The sequence below is a fragment of the Ranitomeya imitator genome, chromosome 8 (assembly GCF_032444005.1).
Source record: "Ranitomeya imitator isolate aRanImi1 chromosome 8, aRanImi1.pri, whole genome shotgun sequence".
In the NCBI taxonomy this organism is placed as follows: domain Eukaryota; kingdom Metazoa; phylum Chordata; class Amphibia; order Anura; family Dendrobatidae; genus Ranitomeya; species Ranitomeya imitator.
This window is the reverse complement of record NC_091289.1, coordinates 73,865,993-73,892,660: the sequence shown is the minus strand read 5'-3', so window position 1 is coordinate 73,892,660 and position 26,668 is coordinate 73,865,993. Positions and strand designations below refer to the sequence as shown.

Sequence of the window (26,668 nt, the reverse complement as noted above, 5' to 3'; positions counted from 1 at the left end):
GTGTGAGTGCAGCTGTACTGTGTGAGTGCGGCCGAGTGTGGCTGTACTGTGTGAGTGCGGCTGAATGTGGCTGTACTGTGGGAGTGCGGCAGTACAGTGTGAGTGTGGCTGAACTGTGCACAGCGGAGGGCTGACTCCGCCCACTTGTGTCACTGGTCACATGGTGGTTGACATCATCGAAAGTCCTTGAGCTCCGCTGGGATCTACATCTACTCTGACCGGAGCTGCAGAGCACGGAGCCCCTATAGCTGGTATATTGGGGGGGGATACAAGGGTTTGTGGAGCCCCCATGGCCGGTATATCGGGGGTATGCAGGGAGCACGGAGCCCCTATGGCTGGTATAAGTAAGTTCAGCTGCGTCACTCTGGCCCAGACTGCTCAGCAGGGGTGCGTCGCGCTTGCGCAGTCTATAAAGGCTTCAGACAGAGTGACGCTTCCACCGTTATATTATAGATTATTATAGCGCCATTTATACCATGGCACTTTACATGTGAGGAGGGGTATACACAATAAAAAACAAGTACAATAATCTTAATCAAGTCACAACTGGTACAGGAGGAGAGAGGACCCTGCCCGCGAGGGCTCACAATCTACAAGGGATGGGTGAGGATACAGTAGGTGAGGGTAGAGGTTATAAGCAGAAACATCACATATTGGACATATCTGACTATTAAAGGGAATCTGTAAGCAGGTTTTAGCTGTATAATCTGAGATCAGCATGATGTAGGGGCAGAGACACTGATTACAGGGATGTATCACTTACTGGTCTGATTGCTTCAATAAAATCAGTGTTTTATTAGCAGGAGATAGATAACGGTTGGACACCTCTCACACAACCAAACCAGATCTCCACTTTGCACTGACAAGGGGCAGTACCCCAAAACACAGTGTCTGCAAATTGAGATTCTGGTTTGGCTATTATCCTAAGTCACGTGACAAGGCTCGTTAAAGGGTCGACATTGACTTGTAGAATTACTACCTTCCAATAGGTGGCACTAGAGTTCTAGCTCTCTTCCTCTCTGAAGAGACAATTTGCATAATTAGCATATTTCCCAGAGGAGCATTGCGACTTTAAGTCTCCTCATCTCGGCATGCTTAGCATGTTGATCTCCGCATGCTTAGCATGTTGATCTCCGCAAGGAGAAACGATACTTCTTGGATATCACACTAGAGGACTAGTTGTCTTGTGACATGTAGTCCTCCTGTTCTGTATAAACCTGCCCCCATCTTTGATCAGTAACTTGCAGCCAATCAGTGGTGTGGGTGGGGTTATACAGAGCTCAGCATTCTAAGCACTGCTAGATCTGCAGCAGAGAAACAGGGATTTTATCAAAATGTCATTAATTAGACATGTGAGTAATCACAGTAGAAATGCAATAAAGTCAGAGTTTTATAGGGTATAGTTCTCACCTTGGCATATAAAAAAGCTTCATCCACAGGCCCCTTACTCCAATGCATAGTCTCTATGAAAGCCTAAAAGGCAAAAACATAAAAAGAATGTAATGCACCTACAACATGAAATGCACAGAAATTATTTCCACTCAATAAAACATTTTCTTTTATTTGCTCATTAAGGGCAAGGTAACAAAGGGTGTTTTTGCTTTTTTTTTCTGTAGCAAAACCTGATCTTCTTGGCAGGAAAAATAGCTACGTCAAAAACGCAGATTTAAGTGCATTTTTTGTTGCGTATTTGGTGCGGGTTTTTTGCTGCGTTTTTTTTCTCTTTGTACATGCTAATGTCTTTGAATTTTCAGCAGCAAATAATGATACCTGCGCTTTTGCTGCATTTTTGCAACGTTTTTTCAAAACCAATTCAAGTTAATGGGTGAAAAACGTGGCTGAAAAAACACTGAAAGAAGTGACATATGAACAAAATGCAGCAAAGCACAAAATAATGATCACACAAAAACCAATGTGTGTGCATGAGATTTCTGAAATCTCATAGGCTTTGCTGGTACTGTAAAACGCAGCTGAAAATTTGCATAAAAAACGCCCACCGTGAACTTACCCTAACACTTAACATCAGATACCCCAGCCACTAACTCATAAACCAAAAAGGTGCATGTAACTCAAAATGATACCAATAAAAAGTACACCTCATTATGCAAAAGCAAGCCCTCATACTGCGATGTAAACAGAAATCTGAAAAGGGTCTCAGAATATGACAACCAAAGATTTTAATTTAAAAATTATTTTCTAGTGAAACTTAAAAAAAGCAAAAACATAAAAAACAACACAATGTGAATAGAACATAAATATAGACCTGTAGAATTAAATAAAAATGTTGATACTACAGATAACCTATACAAAAAAAATAGAAAAACACAATTCATATTTACAGTTTTTTTTGTTTTTGCCTCTTCTACTATATAATTGTCTAAGGGTCACTTCCGTCTGTCTGTCTGTCTGTCTGTCTTTCTGTCACGGATATTCATTGGCCGCGGCCTCTGTTTGTCATGGAAATCCAAGTCGCTGACTGGTCGTGGCAACGCCCACGACCAATCAGCGACGGCCATAGTCTGGTAGCGAAATGGCCACTGCTTTACTGCCCTGCAGTCAGCGCTGAGCGCTCACACAGGGTTAATGCCTGCGTTAAAGGACCGCGGTGTAACGCACTCCGTTAACGCAGCTATTAACCCTGTGTGACCAACTTTTTACTATTGATGCTGCGTATGTCCTCGGCAGTGCAAGCAGCAGGTTCCGGTGCCAAGGATGCTATGCGAGAAGGACCTGTCATGACATCACGGTCATGTGACAGCGACGTCATCACAGGTCCTGCGCTCATACCAACCCTGGGACCGGAAGCTGCCGCGTGCACCGCACACAGGCGCCAGGACTTCAAGGGGCCTTCGGAAGGTGAGTATATGTTTATTTTAAGTCTTTTTTAACCACACATATAGTGCCCACATTGCTATATACTACGTGGGCTGTTGTCGGTTCTGTTACATACTACGTGGCTGTTCAATATACTACGTAGCTATGCAATATACTACGTGCCTCTACAATATACTACGTGGCTATGTTATATACTACGTGGCTCTGCTATATATTACATCACTGACCAATATACTACATAGCTGTGCAATACACTACGTAGCTGTGTAATACACTACGTGACTGTGTTATATACTACGTGGCTGTGCAATACACTACGTGACTGTGTTATATACTACGTGGCTGTGCAATATACTACATGGGCTGTGCAATATACTACGTGCCTGTGCAATATACTACGTGGCTCTGCTATATACTACGTGGCTGACCAATATACTACATACCTGTGCAATACACTACGTGGCTATGTTATATACTACGTGGATTTCCATGATAGACAGAGGCCGCGACCAATGAATATCTGTGACAGACAGACAGAAGTGACCCTTAGACAATTATATAGTAGATAACACAGGTCAACAAAAAAAAAAAATTTTTCTGGTGTCCAAAATATTTTAATGAATTTGGGGTATTTTTGGGGTGCTGATTCTGAATATGCTATCAGTTTTGCCAGATTGGCTCAAGTTTTTGAGATTTTTGGTATCTTATTTATAGCACTTGTTGGTAAATGCGACGCATCATCTCATTAATTTCTTTGGATAAGTACTTGAACTGAGCAGTTCTCAATATAGTTTTGTGTTAATTAGTGTTCTAAAAGTTTGTTCATAGCTTGATTTTTGCACTAACTTTATGTTGTTGTCTGTTTTCCAGTGAAAAGCATGAACTCATCAAGAAGAAGTTGTCTTAACGATCCAGACTCATTCTGTTACATTTGTGGTGAATACACACTGCCAAAACATAGAAGAAACATAACAGACTTCGTAAAAAAAGTGTATTTTGCCTATTTTGGGGTTATGCTTGGGGACCAAGACAAGTTTTGGGCACCACACATAGTGTGCAAAGCATGTATCGAATTATTACGAAAATGGAGCAAAGGACAAAGAAAAAGCTTCAAATTTGGTGTTCCAATGGTGTGGAGAGAGCAAAAAAATCATCATGATGACTGTTATTTCTGTGCAGTGCAAGTGCAAGGATTCAATAAGCATAAGAAACGAAAATGGGAGTATCCTAACATGGAATCTGCAAGAAGGCCTGTCCCTCATTGTGAAGATGTGCCTGTACCTGTGTTTACCATGTTACCTGACCTTCCCCCACCTGATGATGATGAAATGCAGGGTATGGAGCTAAACATCAGTTCTGGAAGTGAACTAGAATATGAAGGAAGTTTCAGAACACCTACGCAATTTACCCAAGGAGAGCTCAACGATCTAATAAGAGACCTCAACCTCTCAAAAAGTGCATCCGAACTTTTAGCTTCAAGGCTAAGTGAAAAAAATTGTCTGACGCCTGGAACTAAAATTACATCTTACAGGACCAGAGAAGAAGCACTTCTTCAATTTTTCTGTGAAGATGACCTACTTGTATATTGTAAGGATATTCCTGGCCTGATGCTGCAAATGGGTTTACAAGTATATCGTCCTGAAGACTGGAGGCTTTTCATAGATAGTTCTAAAAGGAGTTTGAAATGTGTTTTGTTGAACAATGGCAATCAGTGTGCATCTCTTCCAGTAGCTCACTCAACTAAACTTGCAGAACAATACAAAAATGTCAAAATGGTCTTGGAGAAACTGTGCTACCATGAACATTCGTGGCTGATATGTGTTGATTTAAAAATGGTCAACTTTTTACTTGGACAGCAAAGTGGATACACAAAGTATCCTTGCTTCATCTGCATGTGGGATAGTAGAGCAAAACATCAGCACTGGGAGAAACTGAATTGGCCTTCAAGGGACACCTTGACAGTAGGAGCATCAAACATAGTGAACGAACCTTTGGTGAACAGGGAAAAAATCATTCTACCACCACTTCACATAAAGTTAGGATTAATGAAGCAGTTCGTCAAGGCATTAGACAAAGATGGTAATTGCTTCATGTACATCTGCAGATCTTTCCCTGGTCTTAGTAGCGAAAAACTGAAGGCAGGAATCTTTGATGGTCCTCAAATTCGGAAACTCATTAAAGATTCAAATTTTCCTAAGGAAATGAATGACATTGAAGCTGCTGCATGGTGTAGTTTTGTGTTGGTAGTGAAGAACTTCTTGGGAAATCAAAAGGCAGACAATTATGAAGAAATGGTACAAAACATGCTATTGAGATTTAGAAATCTGGGTGTACACATGAGCATTAAATTGCATTATCTTCACAGTCACTTGGACAGATTTCCAGAAAACCTTGGAGATTTTAGCGAAGAACAAGGGGAGAGATTTCATCAGGATATTATGGTGATGGAGGAAAGGTACCAAGGCAGATGGGACAGACATATGATGGCTGATTACTGCTGGAATCTACAGCGTGACTGCCCGAATAGCTCACATAGAAGAAAATCATATAAAAAGCGCTTTTCTCAGCGATTAAATGTCTCCTATCTTTCATGTCTTGTTCATTTTTGAAGATTACTTTCTAAAACTAGTTAAAATAAACTAAAATCAACATTTACTTTGTTAAATTTATTGTATTCATGACAATATCAATAAAGTTAATGCGCGTGTAACAAATTACGTCTTTTTTTTTACACATTTTACGAAAAATCTCAAAAACTTGAGCCAATCTGGCAAAACTGATGACATATTCAGAATCAGCACCCCAAAGTTACCCTAAATTCGATGAAATATCTTTGGCACCAAAAATGCTGTTGATAATGAATGGTTAGAAAAAAAATAAAATCTAGAATTGCTGGTTTTATTGATAATTTTGCACATAAAAAGAAATGGCCTGTAACACAAAATGGTACAACTGAAAATAACAGGCTGTCACACAAAAAAGAAGTCCTCAGACAGCTCGGCTGCGGAAAATTGTAAAACTTATGGCTCTCAGAATATGGTGACACAAAAGCAAACTATTTTTTAAAGAATTTATTACTTGTACAAAAGTAATAAAACTATATAATTTTTGCATCACCATAATTGTACTGACTTACAGAATAACGTTAACACTTGAAAAATGAAAAATTAAGCCCAAAAAAACATAAGCCGCTGAAGAAAAAAACAACAACAAAAAAAAAAAACGTTATAGCTCCTGAAATGTGACAATAAAAAAGTGAAAGAGAGAAAAATGCTTTGTCCTAACAGGAAAATCTGACTTCGGTGGGGAAGAGGTTGAGGACTACCTAGCAGGCCATAAAGGCCAAACAACTAGAACAAGCACACAAACACATTCTATTACACCCTAGAAAAGAAAAATTGACTGTGTTCACACTGATTTCGAAACTTCCGTACATGAGAAGAAATACGGCCTGCTTTTTTCATAAGATCAATTTCAGCTTGAGACTTAATTAAGCGAAGGCGCTGTGTGAGGCGTTGAGTAAACTTGATCCTATTCTTGATCTTGGCGTTTGACTCTACAAGAGGTTGGATGAAGTTAGAGTGCAGCGAATGGTGAGGCGGTCTCATGTAGTCGTACCACAGTGTTATCTTCTCATCTGAAACATGATAAAGCACAACAACAATAGAAACAACATATAAACGTAATGTCACTAATTACAGAAGCATTCCTATTAAAGGGAACCTGTCAGCAGGTTTTTAGACCCCAAAGTATCGTCGTCACGATTTTGGGTAGTTGTAAAGTAACTTTAAGTAAGGTACCTGTAGACTACTTCCATACCTTTATATTATAACTCCTTGTCTCGAAATCCATTGATGAATTTTTGTGCAGATGAGCTCACAAGTGCAGGTGCTCGGCCTGCAAAGACAGCTCTCCGGCCTCTCTCAATCTTTTATCGCCCGTCGCTGGCCTCCTGCCAGTGAATGACAGGTCACTTTTCTCTGATGACACTGCGAGAGCTGGACTATTCATCTGTGTACGTGCTGCACCCGTTACGATGGCGACTGTGTGGGACCTCAAACAGGGCAGTATGTCATGGAGACAAACATTTCCTGTGGGTGTTCCCTGCGGCAGCGCATGCGCCGATGGATAGCTCGACTCTTGCAACGTCATCAGGACCTTACTGTGCATGCCCCCAGGAATGATGGCACCTGCGTGAGATGTTCATCCGGGTAAGCAGGTCACAGACAAGAGTGACTTGTCAATCACTGGGAGGAGAAAGAGGGAGAGAGGTTGGCTGGACTATGAGACAACAGAAAAATGGATTTTTGTGTACTCACCGTAAAATCCTTTTCTCCGAGCAATTCATTGGGGGACACAGACCGTGGGTGTATGCTGTTGCCAATAGGAGGCTGAAACTAAGTGGTACAAAAAATGTTAGCTCCTCCCCTGCAGCATATACCTTCCTGCTGGCTATCAGCTAACCAGTTTGGTGCAAAAGCAGTAGGAGATCTATAACAACATAAAGTATAGCATTATATATGAGAGTATAGCATGTCAAACTATAAAACAAGCAGAAGCTAATAACAGGGTGGGAGCTGTGTCCCCAATGAATGGCTCGGAGAAAAGGATTTTACGGTGAGTACACAAAAATCCCTATTTCTCCTTCGCCTCATTGGGGGACACAGACTGTGGGATGTCCCAAAGCAGTCCCTGAGTGGGAACAACATCAGATCAGGCCCTGTGTAACCGCTACTTACAAGAGCGCCACCGTGGCCTGCAGAGTCGGCCTGCCCAGACTCACATCTGCGGAAGTCTGGGAATTATAGTGCTTCAAGTCTGCATGCGGACTGGACGAACCCACAAGCTTGCAGGCGTGCTTTACCGACGCCTGGTGCCAAGAGACCAAGAAACCTCGATCGTCAGAGTGGAGTGGAGTTTGGCTGATGTCTAAACCGGAAGGACTCTTGGATGGTGTAACGAATCCACCAGGCTAACATGGCCGATGAAATGGCTAAACCCTTCCTATAACCGTCAGGAAGCCTTCCTCTGACCATCAGGAAGCCCAAATAAGGTGTCCAACCTTCGGATGGATGCCGTGCACGATATGTACCTACTCAGAGCACTCACTTTTTCCAGAATATGGAGAACCCATCCATCCCGTTTTATGGACTGGTGTCGAAAGAGATGAGGGAAGAACGATGCCCTCTTAACATTGGGAATACAATACCCCCATTGTAAAAAGGGACGGGGATGTCCTGAGGACAACCTTGCCTTGATGGTAATAAGGAAAAAAGTCTGAAAGAACAGAGCGTCTAGTTCCGAAGACTTGTCAGGATGACGAGATCGCAGAGAAAAAAGGGGCGAACTTCCATGATAGTAAAGTCTGTCCAGATAAAAAAAAGTAGTCTACTGTAAGACTCCCAGGACCATTTTTTTTTCTTTTTTCGGGCATGCGCAGTTTGCGCTGCCCTTCGAACTTACAGCGCAGGCGCCAGGGATGTTCATGAAGGAAATGGAGGCAGTGCCCAGAGGCCCCGAGTGATGTCTGGGAGGAGTTTGTGTCAGGGGGGGAAGACATGCCCCCCTGACAAAATAGAGGTATGAGGGACAAATTATAAAAACGATTATTTCAGCGTTGGCAGGGACACTAACTAAAAGAGCCACTTTGACAGAATGCAGCATTAGTGCAGCAGAAGGTGGCTCCTTCAGTTAAAAACGCCTGGGGGGGAGGGGAGACAGGTTCCCTTTAAGGTCCCAAAGATCTAGTGGCATGTGAAAGGGAAGGACCACATGTGAAAACTCCCTGCGAGAGTTCCTACTTGCAGTTTTGTTGCAATAAGTTGGAAAAAGTACTAGCTCCGCAAACAAAAAACCTAACGTGGTCCGTGCAGATCTCCCAGGACTACTGGGGGCCTTCTTGAATCAAAACGAGTCTTGGAAGTAGGGGAAGGGGGGGTTATAGAAACTGGTACCACGGAAGAACCAGAGCATTCACTGTAATGGCTTTTGGATCTTGAGGCCGAACCATGAACACGAGTACATTGGCATTCAGTCTGGACACCATCTGATCTACATCTAGAGTGCCCCAGTGAAGACAGATCTAATGGAAGACTTCCGGGAGACGTTCCCACTCACTTGAGGCGGGACCCTGATGGCTAAGGATGTATAACGCCCAGAGATCTACTCCTGGGATGTGTACTCCCGAGATCACCGAATGATAGATCTCGGCCCATCAGAGAATGTGAGGTACCTCGTCCATGCTGCCTGACCGAGGGTACCTGCTAGATGATTGACGTATGGCACAGCCGTGGCATTATCCAATTGAATTTGGATGGGGTGACCGGCCAGAAGGCAGAGGACCTGCTGTAGGACTAGCCGTGTCGTTCAGATTCCCAGAACAAAGATTGGGAGAAGAAGGCTGACATCGGTAGTCACTAATAATCATTGAACTGGAAGGAACTCCCCTGGATGAGGAAGAAGCTCAGAGACTATCCTCTGAAAGCTTGTTTGACCTACAGAAAACGAACGGAACGAACAAAACAGCTTTCATTGCTGTCACCTTTTTTCCTCATGACCCTCCCAGCAAATCGAATGGAATGAGTGATCAAGTAAGTGAGTTCTGAGTTGAAGAGCCACGGCCTTGCCTCAAGGGAGAAATACTAACCCTATGGAAGTGTCCAGGATCATCCTCAAAAAGGATATCTGCTGGGCTGGAAAAGAGGAAAAACCTGTCTAGATGAAGCTGCCAGCCTAGGAGAGAGAGGGTATAGCAATTGATATAGACGACTCAGCGTAGTCCTGGAAGAGCGGCTAGAAAGTCAATCGGAAAGGGCAGGACGACCAAGCCTCTAGAGTGCAAGAGGAACATGACAGCCGCCATGACCCTTGCGAACACTCAGGGTGCGGTAGCAAGGCCGAAGGACAAGGTCATGACTTGAAAATGTTGCTTGCGAATGGAAAAGTGAAGAAGTTTTTGAAGAGGGGAAAATAGGAATGTGAAGGTAAGCATCCCGAATGTTGGTGGATGCCAGAAAATCCACCCTTTTTCCATTGAAGTAATGGCTGAGCGGAGGAACTCCATCCGAAGAAGGAGGACCATGTCCAGCTTGGTAAAAGTTTGAGGTCCAGGATCAGTCTTATTTTTCGTCCCCCTTTTTGGAACCAAGATCCCTTAGATCTAGACCATCCTGGACAATTCTTCCACTGCTGGTTGGGTCTATAGGAAACATGCGATCCTAGGAAGTGAACGCAGAGTACGGCTTTTTGAACGCAAAGTACGCTTCCATACTCTGAGCTATAATGCCCTCTGGGTGTAATGGCATTTGCTGCTGACAGCGCCGCGCAACCAGCTGCATCCGAGAGGCATGAACCAGCTAGTCTCCTGCTCAAGAAATTTTGATTGACCAGCTGTACTGTCTTCAGGAAAAGGTTACTGATGTGAATCAAAGTAGTTAAGGTCTCCGACCAGGAGACCACTGCTCGAGCAACCCATGCGATGGCTAAGGAAGGGTAGAGCACTCAAGCCGAGGCTGCAAGACAAACCGAACCAGATTTGCTATCTGACCGTCTGTTGTAATTTTAATTGATGACCCATCGGGCAAGAATACTGGTAGACAAACAACAGGAGGCTCTACCCGGATAATCTGCCAAGTGGCAGAATGCACGGCTGCATCCAGAAGGTCAGGAAAAGCTGTTTCTTGCTACCTCAGCTCTCTTTTGACGGTGCAGAGTTAAAATGATGAACCCTCGATCCACCACCCTCTTAACAGGGAAGTGGAGAGGGATTGTGCGCCTTCTAGCATCATCTGCTAAATAGTAGAGATCCTGTTCCTGTAAATAGTAGAGATGCAGAGGGGATGCTTGGACGCCAAAAAAGGGTGCCACTGTACATCCACAGAGTTCAGGTCACCGGGTGGACAGGGCTGGTTCCGGTGTTAGGCCTGGCTGCCGAAGAGTATACATGGAGGCGACACTCCATGTGCTCGACTATAGATCGGTGACCTTTAAAAGGACCCGTCGCCCCTAAGAATCAGACCAGGCATGGCATCCCACGTCGTAGGGAGGTATGCGTGGAGGGGACACCCCACGTGTTTGCATATTGGCTGAAAAAGGATACCGCGCTTGCAGAGGCTTCTGTCCAGTGGATCGCTTATCCGGACGCTCCCTGTCCGGGTGAATGACAAATGCTCTGCGAGGGAGTTTAGTCTCCTTATGAGGGACACTGCGTGATCTAGAGTACAACCGTAGCCCTCATCAATCAACAGAGATTGGTTGATGATATAAAGAGGCAAATCCATCCTTTTCTGAAGCTCTGGTGAGTCCAGATCCAAGGCAGTATCTGATCCATATCAGAGTCTTGTTCTCAGGAAATCATTGGTAAGGGAGACCAGGAAATGAAGCTTCCATTTTATAGACGACTGTACGTTTCTAGAATACTTGCGGCCCCTGCTAGCCGACAGCTCCCATGTAGGAGAGGAACCATATATGCCTGTCTTGTGAGCACTCCGAGCCACAGAGTGTTCACAGAGAGCTTCAATCTCTTGATCAGAGAAGCCATGGGATGTGGCAGTGATAAAGCCTACTCAGGGGAACTATGGTACTCTGGCATAAGCTGGGATCGGCGGCGGAGGGTTCCTGAGTTCATTTAGGGTGACCAGCTTCGGACTGGTCATGTGCCTTTAAGACAAGGGAATGCTAGTCAAATGCTTTCAAGACCAGGAAATGCTGGTCATGTGCCTTTTAGACCAGGGAATCTTGATCATGTGCCTTTAACCCCTTTCTGACATTAGACGTACTATCCCGTCGAGGTGGGGTGGGCCCCTATGACCACCGACGGGATAGTACGTCATATGCGATCGGCAGCGCTCACGGGGGAGCGCCGCCGATCGCGGCCGGGTGTCAGCTGCCTATCGCAGCTGACATCCGGCACTATGTGCCAGGAGCGGTCACGGACCGCCCCCGACACATTAACCCCTGGCACACCGCGATCAAAGATGATCGCGATGTGCCGGCGGTATAGGAAAGCTTCCCGCAGGGAGGGGGCTCCCTGCGGGCTTCCCTGAGCCCCCCGCAGCAACGCGATGTGATCGCGTTGCTGCGAGGGTCTTACCTCCCTCCCTGCTTGCTCCAGGCCCGGATCCAAGATGGCCGCGGATCCGGGTCCTGCAGGGAGGGAGGTGGCTTCACAGAGCCTGCACTGTGAAGCCTGCAGTGCTGCAAGTGAGATCAGTGATCTGACAGAGTGCTATGCAAACTGTCAGATCATTGATCTGTGATGTCCCCCCCGGGACAAAATAAAAAAGTAAAAAAAAAAATTTCCAAATGAGTAAAAAAAAATATTCCTAAATAATGAAAAAAATATATATATTATTCCCATAAATACATTTCTTCATCTAAATAAAAAAACAATAAAAGTACACATATTTAGTATTGCCGTGTCCGTAACGACCCAACCTATAAAACTGGCCCACTAGTTAACCCCTTCAGTAAAAACCGTAAGAAAAAAAAAAAAAAAAAGGAGGCAAAAAACAACGCTTTATTATCATACCGCCGAACAAAAAGTGGAATAACACGCGATCAAAAAGACAGATATAAATAACCATGGTACCGCTGAAAGCGTCATCTTGTCCCGCAAAAAACGACAAAGTAGACCCCCTAAGGAACTTATCTAGATGTGTGGTGAGCGCTTTGACCCACCAAGGGCTTCACAGAAGTTTATAATGCAGAGCCGTAAAAATAAAACAAAAATTTTTTCCCACAAAAATTATTTTTTAGCCCCCAGTTTTGTATTTTCTCGAGGGTAACAGGACAAATTGGACCCCAAAATTTGTTGTCCACTTTGTCCTGAGTGCGCTGATACCCCATAAGTGGGGGGGAACCACTGTTTGGGCGCATGGGAGGGCTCGGAAGGGAAGGAGCTCCATTTGGAATGCAGACTTAGATGGAATGGTCTGCAGGCGTCACATTGCGTTTGCAGAGCCCCTAATGTACCTAAACAGTAGAAACCCCCCACAAGTGACCCCATATTGGAAACTAGACCCCCCAGGGAACTCATCTAGATGTGTTGTGAGAACTTTAAACCCCCAAGTGTTTCACTACAGTTTATAACGCAGAGCCGTGAAAATAAAAAATCTTTTTTTTTTCCCACAAAAATTATTTTTTAGCCCCTAGTTTTGTATTTTCCCAAAGATAACAGGAGAAATTAGACCCCAAAAGTTGTTGTCCTATTTGTCCTGAGTGCGCTGATACCCCATATGTTGGGGTAAACCCCTGTTTGGGCACACGGGAGAGCTCGGAAGGGAAGGAGCACTGTTTTACTTTTTCAACGCAGAATTGGCTGGAATTGAGATCGGACACCATGTCGTGTTTGGAGAGCCCCTGATGTGCCTAAACAGTGGAAACCCCCCAATTATAACTGAAACCCTAATCCAAACACACCCCTAACCCTAATTCCAACAGTAACCCTAACCACACCTCTAACCCTGACACACCCCTAACCCTAATCCCAACCCTATACCCAACTGTAAATGTAATCTAAACCCTAACCCTAACTTTAGCCCCAACCCTAACTGTAGCCCCAACCCTAGCCCTAACCCTAGCGGGAAAATGGAAATAAATACATTTTTTTAATTTTTCCCTAACTAAGGGGGTGATGAAGGGGGGTTTGATTTACTTTTATAGCAAGTTTTTTAGCGGATTTTTATGATTGGCAGCCGTCACACACTGAAAGACGCTTTTTATTGCAAAAAATATTTTTTGCGTTACCACATTTTGAGAGCTATAATTTTTCCATATTTTGGTCCACAGAGTCATGTGAGGTCTTGTTTTTTGCGGGACGAGTTGGCGTTTTTATTGGTAACATTTTCGGGCACGTGACATTTTTTGGTCGCTTTTTATTCCGATTTTTGTGAGGAAGAATGACCAAAAACCAGCTATTCATGAATTTCTTTTGGGGGAGGCGTTTATACCGTTCCGCGTTTGGTAAAATTGATAAAGCAGTTTTATTCTTCGGGTCAGTACGATTACAGCGTCACCTCATTTATATCATTTTTTTTATGTTTTGGCGCTTTTATACAATAAAAACTATTTTACAGAAAAAATAATTATTTTTGCATCGTTTTATTCTCAGGACTATAACTTTTTTATTTTTTTGCTGATGATGCTGTATGGCGGCTCGTTTTTTGCGGGTTTAAATGTTTAGGCACATCAGTGGCTCTCTAAACGCAACATGGCGTCCCATCTCAATTCCTGTCAATTTTGCATTGAAAAGTCAAACGGCGCTCCTTCCCTTCCGAGCTCTCCCATGTGCCCAAACAGTGGTTTACCCCCACATATGGGGTATCAGCGTACTCAGGACAAATTGTACAACAACTTTTGGGGTCCAATTTCTTCTCTTACCCTTGGGAAAATAAAACATTGGGGGCGAAAAGATAATTTTTGTGAAAAAATATGATTTTTTATTTTTACGGTTCTGCATTATAAACTTCTGTGAAGCACTTGGTGGGTCAAAGTGCTCACCACACCTCTAGATAAGTTCCTTAGGGGGTCTACTTTCCAAAATGGTGTCACTTGTGGGGGGTTTCAATGTTTAGGCACATCAGGGGCTCTCCAAACGCAACATGGTGTCCCATCTCGATTCCAGTCAATTTTGCATTGAAAAGTCAAACGGCGCTCCTTCGCTTCCGAGCTCTGTCATGCGCCCAAACAGTGGTTTACCCCCACATATGGGGTATCGGTGTACTCAGGACAAATTGTACAACAACTTTTGGGGTCCATTTTCTCCTGTTACCCTTGGTAAAATAAAGCAAATTGGAGCTGAAGTAAATTTTTTGTGAAAAAAAGTTAAATGTTCATTTTTATTTAAACATTCCAAAAATTCCTGTGAAGCACCAGAAGGGTTAATAAACTTCTTGAATATGGTTTTGAGCACCATGAGGGGTGCAGTTTTTAGAATGGTGTCACACTTGGGTATTTTCTATCATATAGACCCCTCAAAATGACTTCAAATGAGATGTGGTCCCTAAAAAAAATGGTGTTGTAAAAATGAGAAATTGCTGGTCAACTTTTAACCCTTATAACTCCCTAACAAAAAAAAAAATTTGGTTCCAAAATTGTGCTGATGTAAAGTAGACATGTGAGAAATGTTACTTATTAAGTATTTTGTGTGACATATCTCTGTGATTTAATTGCATAAAAATTCAAAGTTGGAAAATTGTGAAATTTACATAATTTTCGCCAAATTTCCGTTTTTTTCACAAATAAACGCAGGTAATATCAAAGAATTTTTACCACTATCATGAAGTACAATATGTCATGAGAAAACAATGTCAGAATCACTGGGATCCGTTGAAGCGTTCCAGAGTTATAACCTCATAAAGGGACAGTGGTCAGAATTGTAAAAATTGGCCCGGTCATTAACGTGCAAACCACCCTTGGGGGTAAAGGGGTTAGAACCAGGGAATACTGGTCATGTGCCTCTAAGACCAGGGAATACTGGTCATGTGCATTTAAGACCAGGGACTACTGGTCATGTGCCTCCATTAAGACCGGGGAATAATACGGGTCATTCATGTAAGTACAGGAGGGAAGAGAGCAGTACTTCCTTACCCGGCTGCAGAGTCGTTGTGCCCCTTTAATGCAAAAAACATCGTCCCTGCCGGCTGGGTGGACCAAGATGGCCACCGGTAGATGCAGAGGTGATAAAGTCTCGCAGAGAGCGAGAGGAGCCATTTTGGGGGCAGAGCCACAGACGCGATGTGGGCGGAGCTACATGACTTCCATGAATAGGCCCAAGCCAGGGCCTAAACTTCTGTAGCCGGCGGGAGCAATACCAGGCGTAGAATAGAGGGGCAGTGGGCCAAGAAAAGCGAACGTTCCCGTGCCAGACAGAAAACTCCAGAAAAGATGGGCGGAGCCGCCTTAGCGTGCCATAGTGTGGGCGCGACTTCTGGGATGCGGCCTACACTTTGGTCGAAGCCGGGGGCTAAATTTTTGCAGCCGGGTGGAGCGTTACCTTAGGGAGGTAGGCCACAGGAAAGCTGCGGCTGCCTGTCAGTATGTTAATATCCCACTGCAGGGGCCCATCACTGACTGGATCCATTCACAATTGGTGCGTGTCCTGACATGGAGCCGCCGCGGATGACTGTGCTGTTCTGCTGCAGGTCAGGTATTGCAGCGTGGACGTGCAGGGATTAAGCGATAACCCTCAATCCATCATCCCTTTGTTAGGGAGGTGGAGAGGAACCGTCTGCCTCCTTGTGCCATCCGCTTTAACAGTGGTGGGACAGTGGGGGCTGCTCGGACGCCGAAGAGAAGGAGCCTCTGTACATCCAAGGAGTTCAAGCCCCCGGGTGGACAGGGCCAGCTGTCCGGCATTAGGCCTGGCTCCAGGAGAGGATACATAGAGGCGACACTCCATGTGCTCTCCCATTGCTGGTGTGGGGAGATCGGGACTCGAAGGAACCGTCGCCCCTGAAGCGAGCTCAGGCATGGTTTCCCACGTCGCAGCGGAGGGTACGGGGAGGCAACACTCCGCGTTCTCGCCTGTTGATGGTTTGCGGGAGATCGGAACCTTGAAAGGATCCGTCGCCCCCTTCACTCCGTTAATTAGAAAATAAAAATTTACAGAACAGTAAAAAAATAAAATAAAAATGATGGGGTCTGAATCAGACCCAAGTGCCTCCTACAGACAGTAAACAAGAACTGGTTAGCTGAGAGCCAGCAGGAGGGTGTATACTGCAGGGGAGGAGCTAACTTTTTTTGTATCACTTAGGCTACTTTCACACTAGCGTCGGGCTCGGCCCGTCGCAGTGCGTCGGGCCGAGGTTACCGACGCTAGCGTTGTTTACGCCGCACAACGGGTGCAGCGGATTTTCATCGCATCCTCTGCCCCATTGTGAAGTGCAGGGAGGTGGGGGAGGAGTTCCGGCCACGCATGCGCGGTCGGAAAAAGCGGTCCGTCAGCAGCAAAAAACGTTACATGTAGCGTTTTTTGCTCCCGACGGTCCACCACAACACGGCGCAACCGTCGCACGACGGTTGCGACGTGTGGCAATGCGTCGCAATGCATCGCTAATGTTAATCTATGGGGCAAAAACGCATCCTGCAAACAACTTTGCAGGATGCGTTTTTTCCCCTAAATGACGCATTGCGACGTATTGCAAAAAACGCTAGTGTGAAAGTAGCTTTAGGGCAGCACGGTGGCGCAGTGGATAGCACAGCAGCCTTGCAGCGCTGGAGTCTTGGGTTCAAACCCCACCAAGGACAACATCTGCAAAGAGTTTGTATGTTCTCTCCGTGTTTGTGTGGGTTTCCTCCGGGCACTTCGGTTTCCTCCCACATTCAAAAAGACATACTGATAGAGAATTTAGATTGTGAGCCCCATCGGGGACAGTGTTGATAATATGTGCAAACTGTAAAGCGCTGCGGAATATGTTAGCGCTATATAAAAATAAAGATTATAGTGTCAGCCTCCTATTGGCAGCAGCATACACCCCACTGTCTGTGTCCCCCAATGAGGCGAAGGAGAAACACAGACTTTACTGACAAACGTTACTTTGGGTCTAAAACCTACTGACAGGTTCCTTTTACGTTTTATTACTTTGAGTCGGTTTTCTGAAACAATCTGCAACTTACAAGGCAAATATAGTACAAAACTATGACTGTGCATAGTGGATGTAGATTTCAATTTCTGATGTAAGCAGGACCAATTGTTGCTATTGTGCTGTCCAAGGTGCAATTTTGGCAGCTGCATTCAATCAGCAAGAAAGAAAATCATCTCCACAGTCCAACTGGATGACAGTGATGGAAGAGGTGTCCGGTGAAGTCCGTTTTTTCAACAGACCGCACTCAGCTCAAAAATTTGGTCATGTGAACGTAACCTCACAGTGAGTAGTATTAAATAGCAGATAAAGTGGCAACTGGAAACAGTAAAATGCGTATGAGCATTTATAGTGTTGTTGAAAATATATTTTATTCTCCCTGATGAAGCGCTGTAAGGGTCATTTTGCCAAACTCGTATGAGGGCCTCTCTGACCTTTCCGGCACCTGCGCACTGCAGTACTTTGTTCTGCCCTCAACAGGGCAGACAAAGTACGCCTGCGCCGGAGCTGAAGATCAGAAGAGGACGTCTTGGAATGAAGATGGGAGGCGCCACAGCGGACCAGAGACGCCCATCCGACCGGACCAGCAGCGGGACCGCCCCTGGGTGAGTATAATATAACGTCTTTTTCTCCTCTTTCAGGTAACATCGGGGGCTTATCTACAGCATTACAGAATGCTGTAGATAAGCCCCTGATGCCGGTGGGCTTACCTCACCCGCGATTTTCGGGGTGACAGGTTCCCTTTAACAGTGTTTATGGATCGAGTTTATTATCTTTATATTTTAATAGATCAGACATTTTTAGACGTAGCAAAACCGCATATGTGTATTTGTTATCTTTATTTTTAAAGGGGAATAAAGGGAGGTGATTAGAACTTTTATGTTTTTAGATCTGTTTTCATAATTTTACAACTGTAAAGTTTTTTTTTTACTGTTTTACTACTGTTTACTACTATTTTTACTATTTTTTACTGTATTACTACTACTGTTTTTTTTACTGTTTTACTTTTTACTGTATTTGTTAGCTCTTTCAGGGGACTTGAACCTGTGATCGTCTGATCAGTTGTGCTATATACAGCAATACTTTGGTATTAGTGCATATAGTGAAAATAACGGTCTCCTTTGAAACGCAGCCACAGGCCCAGTTTCAAGACAGCTCAGGAATGACAGGCATGGGGTCTTCAACACAACCCAAGCTGTCATAATAACACACTGGAGCCCTGGGATTATGTCAAGGGTGCACTTAACCCTCCGTCAGGGGCAACTGATCTGACAGGCGCAGCTCACTTACAGTCATGGACAAAAATTTTGAGAATGAGACAAATATTAGTTTTTCCAAAGTCTACTGCTTCATTTTTTCTAATGGCAATTTGAATATACTCCTGAATGTCAGAGTGATCAGCTTAACAGCAATTACTGTACTTGCAAAGTCAATATTTTCCCAGAAAATGAACTTTAACCCCCAAAACACATTTCAAGATCATTGCAGTCCTGCCTTAAAAGGAGCAGCTAACATCGTTTTAGTGATTGATCCATTAACACAGGTGTGGGTGTTGATGAGGACAGGGCTGGCGATCAATCAGTCATGATTAAGTAAGAATGACATCACTGGACACTTTAACCTCTTCATGACCCAGCCTATTTTGACCTTAAAGACCTTGCCGTTTTTTGCAATTCTGACCAGTGTCCCTTTATGAGGTAATAACTCAGGAACGCTTCAACGGATCCTAGCGGTTCTGAGATTGTTTTTTCGTGACATATTGGGCTTCATGTTAGTGGTAAATTTAGGTCAATAAATTATGCGTTTATTTGTGATAAAAACGGAAATTTGGCGAAAATTTTGAAAATTTCGCAATTTTCACATTTTTAATTTTTATTCTGTTAAACCAGAGAGTTATGTGACACAAAATAGTTAATAAATAACATTTCCCACATGTTTACTTTACATCAGCACAATTTTGGAAACAAAATTTTTTTTTGCTAGGAAGTTATAAGGGTTAAAATTTGACCAGCGATTTGTCATTTTTACAACGAAATTTACAAAACCATTTTTTTTAGGGACCACCTCACATTTGAAGTCAGTTTGAGGGGTCTAAATGGCTGAAAATACCCAAAAGTGACACCATTCTAAAAACTGCACCCCTCAAGGTACTCAAAACCACATTCCAGAAGTTTATTAACCCTTCAGGTGCTTCACAGCAGCAGAAGCAACATGGAAGGAAAAAATGAACATTTAACTTTTTAGTCACAAAAATTATCTTTTAGCAACAATTTTTTTATTTTCCCAATGGTAAAAGGAGAAACTGAACCACGTAAGTTGTTGTCCAATTTGTCCTGAGTACGCTGATACCTCATATGTGGGGGTAAACCACTGTTTGGGCGCACGGCAGGGATTGGAAGGGAAGGAGCGCCATTTGACTTTTTGAATAAAAAATTGGCTCCACTCTTTAGCGGACACCATGTCACGTTTGGAGAGCCCCCGTGTGCCTAAAAATTGGAGCTCCCCCACAAGTGACCCCATTTTGGAAACTAGACGCCCCAAGGAACTTATCTAGATGCATTGTGAGCACTTTGAACCCCCAGGTGCTTCACAAATTGATCTGTAAAAATGAAAAAGTACTTTTTTTTCACAAAAAAATTCTTTTAGCCTCAATTTTTTCATTTTCACATGGGCAACAGGATAAAATAGATCCTAAAATTTGTTGGGCAATTTCTCCTGAGTACGCCGATACCTCATATGTGGGGGTAAACCACTGTTTGGGCACATGGTAAGGCTCGGAAGGGAAGGAGCGCCATTTGACTTTTTGAATGAAAAATTATCTCCATCGTTAGCGGACACCATGTCGCGTTTGGAAAGCTCCTGTGTGCGTAAACATTGGCGCTCCCCCACAAGTGACCCCATTTTGGAAACTAGACCCCCCAAGGAACTTATTTAGATGCCTAGTGAGCACTTTAAACCCTCAGGTGCTTCACAAATTGATCTGTAAAAATGAAAAAGTACTTTTTTTTCACAAAAAAATTCTTTTCGCCTCAATTTTTTCATTATCACATGGGCAATAGGATAAAATGGATCATAAAATTTGTTGGGCAATTTCTCCCGAGTACGCCGATACCTCATATGTGGGGGTAAACCACTGTTTGGGCACTCGGCAGGGCTCGGAAGGGAAGGCGCGCCATTTGACTTTTTGAATGGAAAATTAGCTCCAATTGTTAGCGGACACCATGTCGCGTTTGGAGAGCCCCTGTGTGCCTAAACATTGGAGCTCCCCCACAAGTGACCTCATTTTGGAAACTAGACCCCCCAAGGAACTTATCTAGATGCATATTGAGCACTTTAAACCCCCAGGTGCTTCACAGAAGTTTATAACGCAGAGCCATGAAAATAAAAAATAATTTTTCTTTCCTCAAAAACGATTTTTTAGCCTGGAATTTCCTATTTTGCCAAGGGTAATAGGAGAAATTGGACCCCAAATGTTGTTGTCCAGTTTGTCCTGAGTACGCTGATACCCCATATGTGGGGGTAAACCACTGTTTGGGCGCACGGCAGGGCTCGGAAGGGAAGGCACGCCATTTGGCTTTTTAAATGGAAAATTAGCTCCAATCATTAGCGGACACCATGTCACGTTTGGAGAGCCCCTGTGTGCCTAAACATTGGAGATCCCCCAGAAATGACCCCATTTAGGAAACTAGTCCACCAAAGGAACTAATCTAGATGTGTGGTGAGGACTTCACAGAAGTTTATAACGCAGAGCCATGAAAATAAAAATAAAAAATTATTTTCTCAAAAATGATCTTTTAGCCTGCAATTTTTTATTTTCCCAAGGGTATCAGGAAAAATTTGACCCCAAAAGTTGTTGTCCAGTTTCTCCTGAGTACGCTGATACCCCATATGTGGGGGTAAACCACTGTTTGGGCACATGCCGGGGCTCGGAAGTGAAGTAGTGACGTTTTGAAATGCAGACTTTGATGGAATGCTCTGTGGGCGTCACGTTGCGTTTGCAGAGCCCCTGATGTGGCTTAACAGTAGAAACCCCCCACAAGTGACCCCATTTTGGAAACTAGACCCCGAAAGGAACTTATCTAGATGTGTGGTGAGCACTTTGAACCCCCAAGTGCTTCACAGAAGTTTATAATGCAGAGCCGTGAAAATAATAAATACGTTTTCTTTCCTCAAAAATAATTATTTAGCCCAGAATTTTTTAATTTTCCCAAGGGTAACAGGAGAAATTTGACCCCAATATTTGTTGTCCAGTTTCTCCTGAGTACGGTGATACCCCATATGTGGGGGTATACTACTGTTTGGGCACATGCCGGGGCTCGGAATTGAAGTAGTGACGTTTTGAAATGCAGACTTTGATGGAATGCTCTGCGGGCGTCACGTTGCGTTTGCAGAGCCCCTGATGTGGCTAAACAGTAGAAACCCCCCCACAAGTGACCCCATTTTGGAAACTAGACCACGAAAGGAACTTATCTAGATGTGTGGTGAGCACTTTGAACCCCCAAGTGCTTCATAGAAGTATATAATGCAGAGCCGTGAAAATAATAAATACGTTTTCTTTCCTCAAAAATAATTATTTAGCCCAGAATTTTTTATTTTCCCAAGGGTTACAGGAGAAATTGGACCCCAAAAGTTGTTGTTCAGTTTCTCCTGAGTACGCTGATACCCCATGTGTGGGGGTAAACCACTGTTTGGGCACACGTCGGGGCTCAGAAGGGAAGTAGTGACTTTTGAAATGCAGACTTTGATGGAATGGTCTGTGGGCGTCACGTTGCGTTTGCAGAGCCCCTGGTGTGCCTAAACAGTAGAAACCCCCCACAAGTGACCCCATTTTAGAAACTAGACCCCCCAAGGAACTTATCTAGATATGTGGTGAGCACTTTGAACCCCCAAGTGCTTCACAGACGTTTACAACGTAGAGCCGTGAAAATAATAAATCATTTTTCTTTCCTCAAAAATGATGTTTTAGCAAGCATTTTTTTATTTTCACAAGGGTAACAGGAGAAATTGGACCCCAGTAATTGTTGCGCAGTTTATCCTGAGTATGCTGGTACCCCATATGTGGGGGTAAACCACTGTTTGGGCACACGTCAGGGCTCGGAATTGAGGGAGCACCATTTGACTTTTTGAATACGAGATTGGCTGGAATCAATGGTGGCGCCATGTTGCGTTTGGAGACCCCTGATGTGCCTAAACAGTGGTAACCCCCTCAATTCTACCTCCAACACTAACCCCAACACACCCCTAACCCTAATTCCAACTGTAGCCATAACCCTAATCACAGCCCTAACCCCAACACATCCCTAACCCTAATCCCAACTGTAGCCATAACCCTAATTCCAACCCTAACCCTAAGGTTATGTGCCCACGTTGCGGATTCGTGTGAGATTTTTCAGCATCATTTTTGAAAAATTCGCGGGTAAAAGGCACTGCGTTTTACCTGCGGATTTTCCGCGGATTTCCAGTGTTTTTTGTGCGGATTTCACCTGCGGATTCCTATTGAGGAACAGGTGTAAAACGCTGCGGAATCCGCACAAAGAATTGACATGCTGCGGAAAATACAACGCAGCGTTTCCGCGCGGTATTTTCCGCACCATGGGCACAGCGGATTTTGTTTCCATATGTTTACATGGTACTGTACACCTGATGGAACACTGCTGCGAATCCGCAGCGGCCAATCCACTGCGGATCCGCAGCCAAATCCGCACCGTGTGCAGATGGCCTAATTCTAAAGGTATGTGCACACGCTGCGGAAAACGCTGCGGATCCGCAGCAGTTTCCCATGAGTTTACAGTTCAATGTAAACCTATGGGAAACAAAAATCGCTGTACACACGCTGCGGAAAAACTGCACGGAAACGCAGCGGTTTACATTCCGCAGCATGTCACTTCTTTCTGCGGATTCCGCAGCGGTTTTACAACTGCTCAAATAGAAAATCGCAGTTGTAAAACCACAGTGAAATGCGCAGAAAAAACGCGGTAAATCCGCCATAAATCCGCAGCGGTTTAGCACTGCGGATTTATCAAATCCGCAGCGGAAAAATCCGCAGAGGACCAGAATACGTGTGCACATACCGAAACCCTAACCCTACCCCTAACCCTACCCTTAACCCTACCCCTAGCCCTACCCCTAACCCTAACCCTATTCTAACATTAGTGGAAAAAAAAAAAATTCTTTATTTTTGTTATTGTCCCTACCTATGGGGGTGACAAAGGGGGGGGGGGGGGTCATTTAATATTTTTTTTATTTTGATCACTGAGATAGATTATACAGTGGGGCAAAAAAGTATTTAGTCAGTCAGCAATAGTGCAAGTTCCACCACTTAAAAAGATGAGAGGCGTCTGTAATTGACATCATAGGTAAACCTCAACTATGGGAGACAAACTGAGAAAAAAAATCCAGAAAATCACATTGTCTGTTTTTTTAACATTTTATTTGCATATTATGGTGGAAAATAAGTATTTGGTCAGAAACAAAATTTCATCTCAATACTTTGTAATATATCCTTTGTTGGCAATGACAGAGGTCAAACGTTTTCTGTAAGTCTTCACAAGGTTGCCACACACTGTTGTTGGTATGTTGGCCCATTCCTCCATGCAGATCTCCTCTAGAGCAGTGATGTTTTTGGCTTTTCGCTTGGCAACACGGACTTTCAACTCCCTCCAAAGGTTTTCTATAGGGTTGAGATCTGGAGACTGGCTAGGCCACTCCAGGACCTTGAAATGCTTCTTACGAAGCCACTCCTTCGTTGCCCTGGCGGTGTGCTTTGGATCATTGTCATGTTGAAAGACCCATCCACGTTTCATCTTCAATACCCTTGCTGATGGAAGGAGGTTTGCACTCAAAATCTCACGATACATGGCCCCATTCATTCTTTCATGTACCCGGATCAGTCGTCCTGGCCCCTTTGCAGAGAAACAGCCCCAAAGCATGATGTTTCCACCACCATGCTTTACAGTAGGTATGGTGTTTGATGGATGCAACTCAGTATTCTTTTTCCTCCAAACACGACAAGTTGTGTTTCTACCAAACAGTTCCAGTTTGGTTTCATCAGACCATAGGACATTCTCCCAAAACTCCTCTGGATCATCCAAATGCTCTCTAGCAAACTTCAGACGGGCCCGGACATGTACTGGCTTAAGCAGTGGGACACGTCTGGCACTGCAGGATCTGAGTCCATGGTGGCGTAGTGTGTTACTTATGGTAGGCCTTGTTACATTGGTCCCAGATCTCTGCAGTTCATTCACTAGGTCACCCCGCGTGGTTCTGGGATTTTTGCTCACCGTTCTTGTGATCATTCTGACCCCACGGGTTGGGATTTTGCGTGGAGCCCCAGATCGAGGGAGATTATCAGTGGTCTTGTATGTCTTCCATTTTCTAATTATTGCTCCCACTGTTGATTTCTTCACTCCAAGCTGGTTGGCTATTGCAGATTCAGCCTTCCCAGCCTGGTGCAGGGCTACAATTTTGTTTCTGGTGTCCTTTGACAGCTCTTTGGTCTTCACCATAGTGGAGTTTGGAGTCAGACTGTTTGAGGGTGTGCACAGGTGTCTTTTTATACTGATAACAAGTTTAAACAGGTGCCATTACTACAGGTAATGAGTGGAGGAAAGAGGAGACTCTTAAAGAAGAAGTTACAGGTCTGTGAGAGCCAGAAATCTTGATTGTTTGTTTCTGACCAAATACTTATTTTCCACCATAATATGCAAAAAAAATGATATAAAAACAGACAATGTGATTTTCTGGATTTTTTTTTCTCAGTTTGTCTCCCATAGTTGAGGTCTACCTATGATGTAAATTACAGACGCCTCTCATCTTTTTAAGTGGTGGAACTTGCACTATTGCTGACTGACTAAATACTTTTTTGCCCCACTGTATCTCAGTGATCAAAATGCACTTTGGAACGAATCTGCCGGCCGGCGCATGCGCCCGCCATTTTGGAAGATGGCGGCGCCCGGGGAGAAGACGGACGGACCCCGGCAGGATCGGTAAGTATGATAGGGTGGGGGGGGAGCACGGGGGGGGGGGGGGAGATCCGCAAAAAAACCGGAAAAATAATGAACGTGCTGCGTTTTTTGCCGCGATGAGTTTTTTTCGTGGAAAAAAACGCATCATGTGCACAAAACATGCGGAATTCATTCTAAATGATGGGATGCTTATTGTATGCGTTTTTTTTTGCGGTTTTATAGCGTTTTTATCGGGAAAAACCGCGAAAAAACTGCAATGTGTGAACACAGCCTAACAGCTAGAAGATTTAGGGGAAAAAAGTGACATTGATTCAGAAGTTGATGTGGAAGAATGTCCAGATGTGTCTGATACAGATCAAGATGGAGAGAGTGAGGAGGATGCTCAAGACATAGAAACATATTACTTTTCTGGTTATTAAACTTTTTTTTTTTACACCTGATTATGTGTATTCTCATTTATTACATTCCTATTAAGGTAACTGATCACTTTTAGAACATTGAAATTTTTAAAAAAGGAAAATATAGCCAATTTTCAAGCCTGTGCTGGACAGGCGCAATGCCCTAAACTCGTTATGAAACATATTGCCCCTGACGGAGGGTTAAGTGAGCATAGAATGATGCATCCTCATGCTGGCATGCTATTAATTCCGCTGTCAGAATTTGACATATGACACACAACCATTACCTGCCGGGTATGCGGTGAGCTCATACCTTGAGCCTAGTCTCTACATGTGCAAACAACTTGCCACAAAAAGATGTTTCCACTTGTTCATCATTTGTATATCGCTAACATGTCTATCCATCCTGTGATTTCTAATATTCTATTACTTTTCTTTCTTGCTGTTGCAATGGCTATATTGAGCAGTGTATACACAGGGCTCACAGAGGGACTAGTTGCATCCTAGATAAAGCAATGCCAAGCACCATTCTGTTAGAGCAGGGCACAAGTCTCTCCAAGCCTATAGTTCCAGTATTTTTTGGACTTTAAGACGCACCAGACCATAAGACACACCCCAAATTTTCAAAAGGGAAATAGGAAAAAATATTAATGTGTCAAATGGTGGTCCATCTTACATTCCAAATTTAGCTTACTGGGGGTAGGGGATTATTGGCAATGCTGGTGGAGTGAGGTCACAGGAGGTGTTCGGTGGTCCGGCGATGATCTGTCTCCCATCCCAGGCTGGTGCAGTAAGTTCAGAGGTGTGGGTGCTCCACCAACATTTTTTGAAAGCCTGGAGCCCCTGCACATCCATTGCTGCAATGCGGAGGCCTCCGGGAAAATGGCCA

General features: G+C 44.1%; 1 protein-coding gene across 1 annotated transcript in view; it reads right to left on the bottom strand.

The window, feature by feature from the left end:
* XPNPEP3 (X-prolyl aminopeptidase 3) overlaps positions 1-26,668 on the bottom strand; it is a 243,267-nt gene that overhangs the window by 148,171 nt on the left and 68,428 nt on the right. Inside the window, exons 4-5 of the mRNA XM_069737081.1 lie at positions 6,270-6,472; positions 1,411-1,473 (exon numbers count right to left, since the gene is read on the bottom strand). Coding sequence (XP_069593182.1) covers positions 1,411-1,473; positions 6,270-6,472 — 266 coding nt within the window. The remainder of the gene's footprint in view (positions 1-1,410; positions 1,474-6,269; positions 6,473-26,668) is intronic.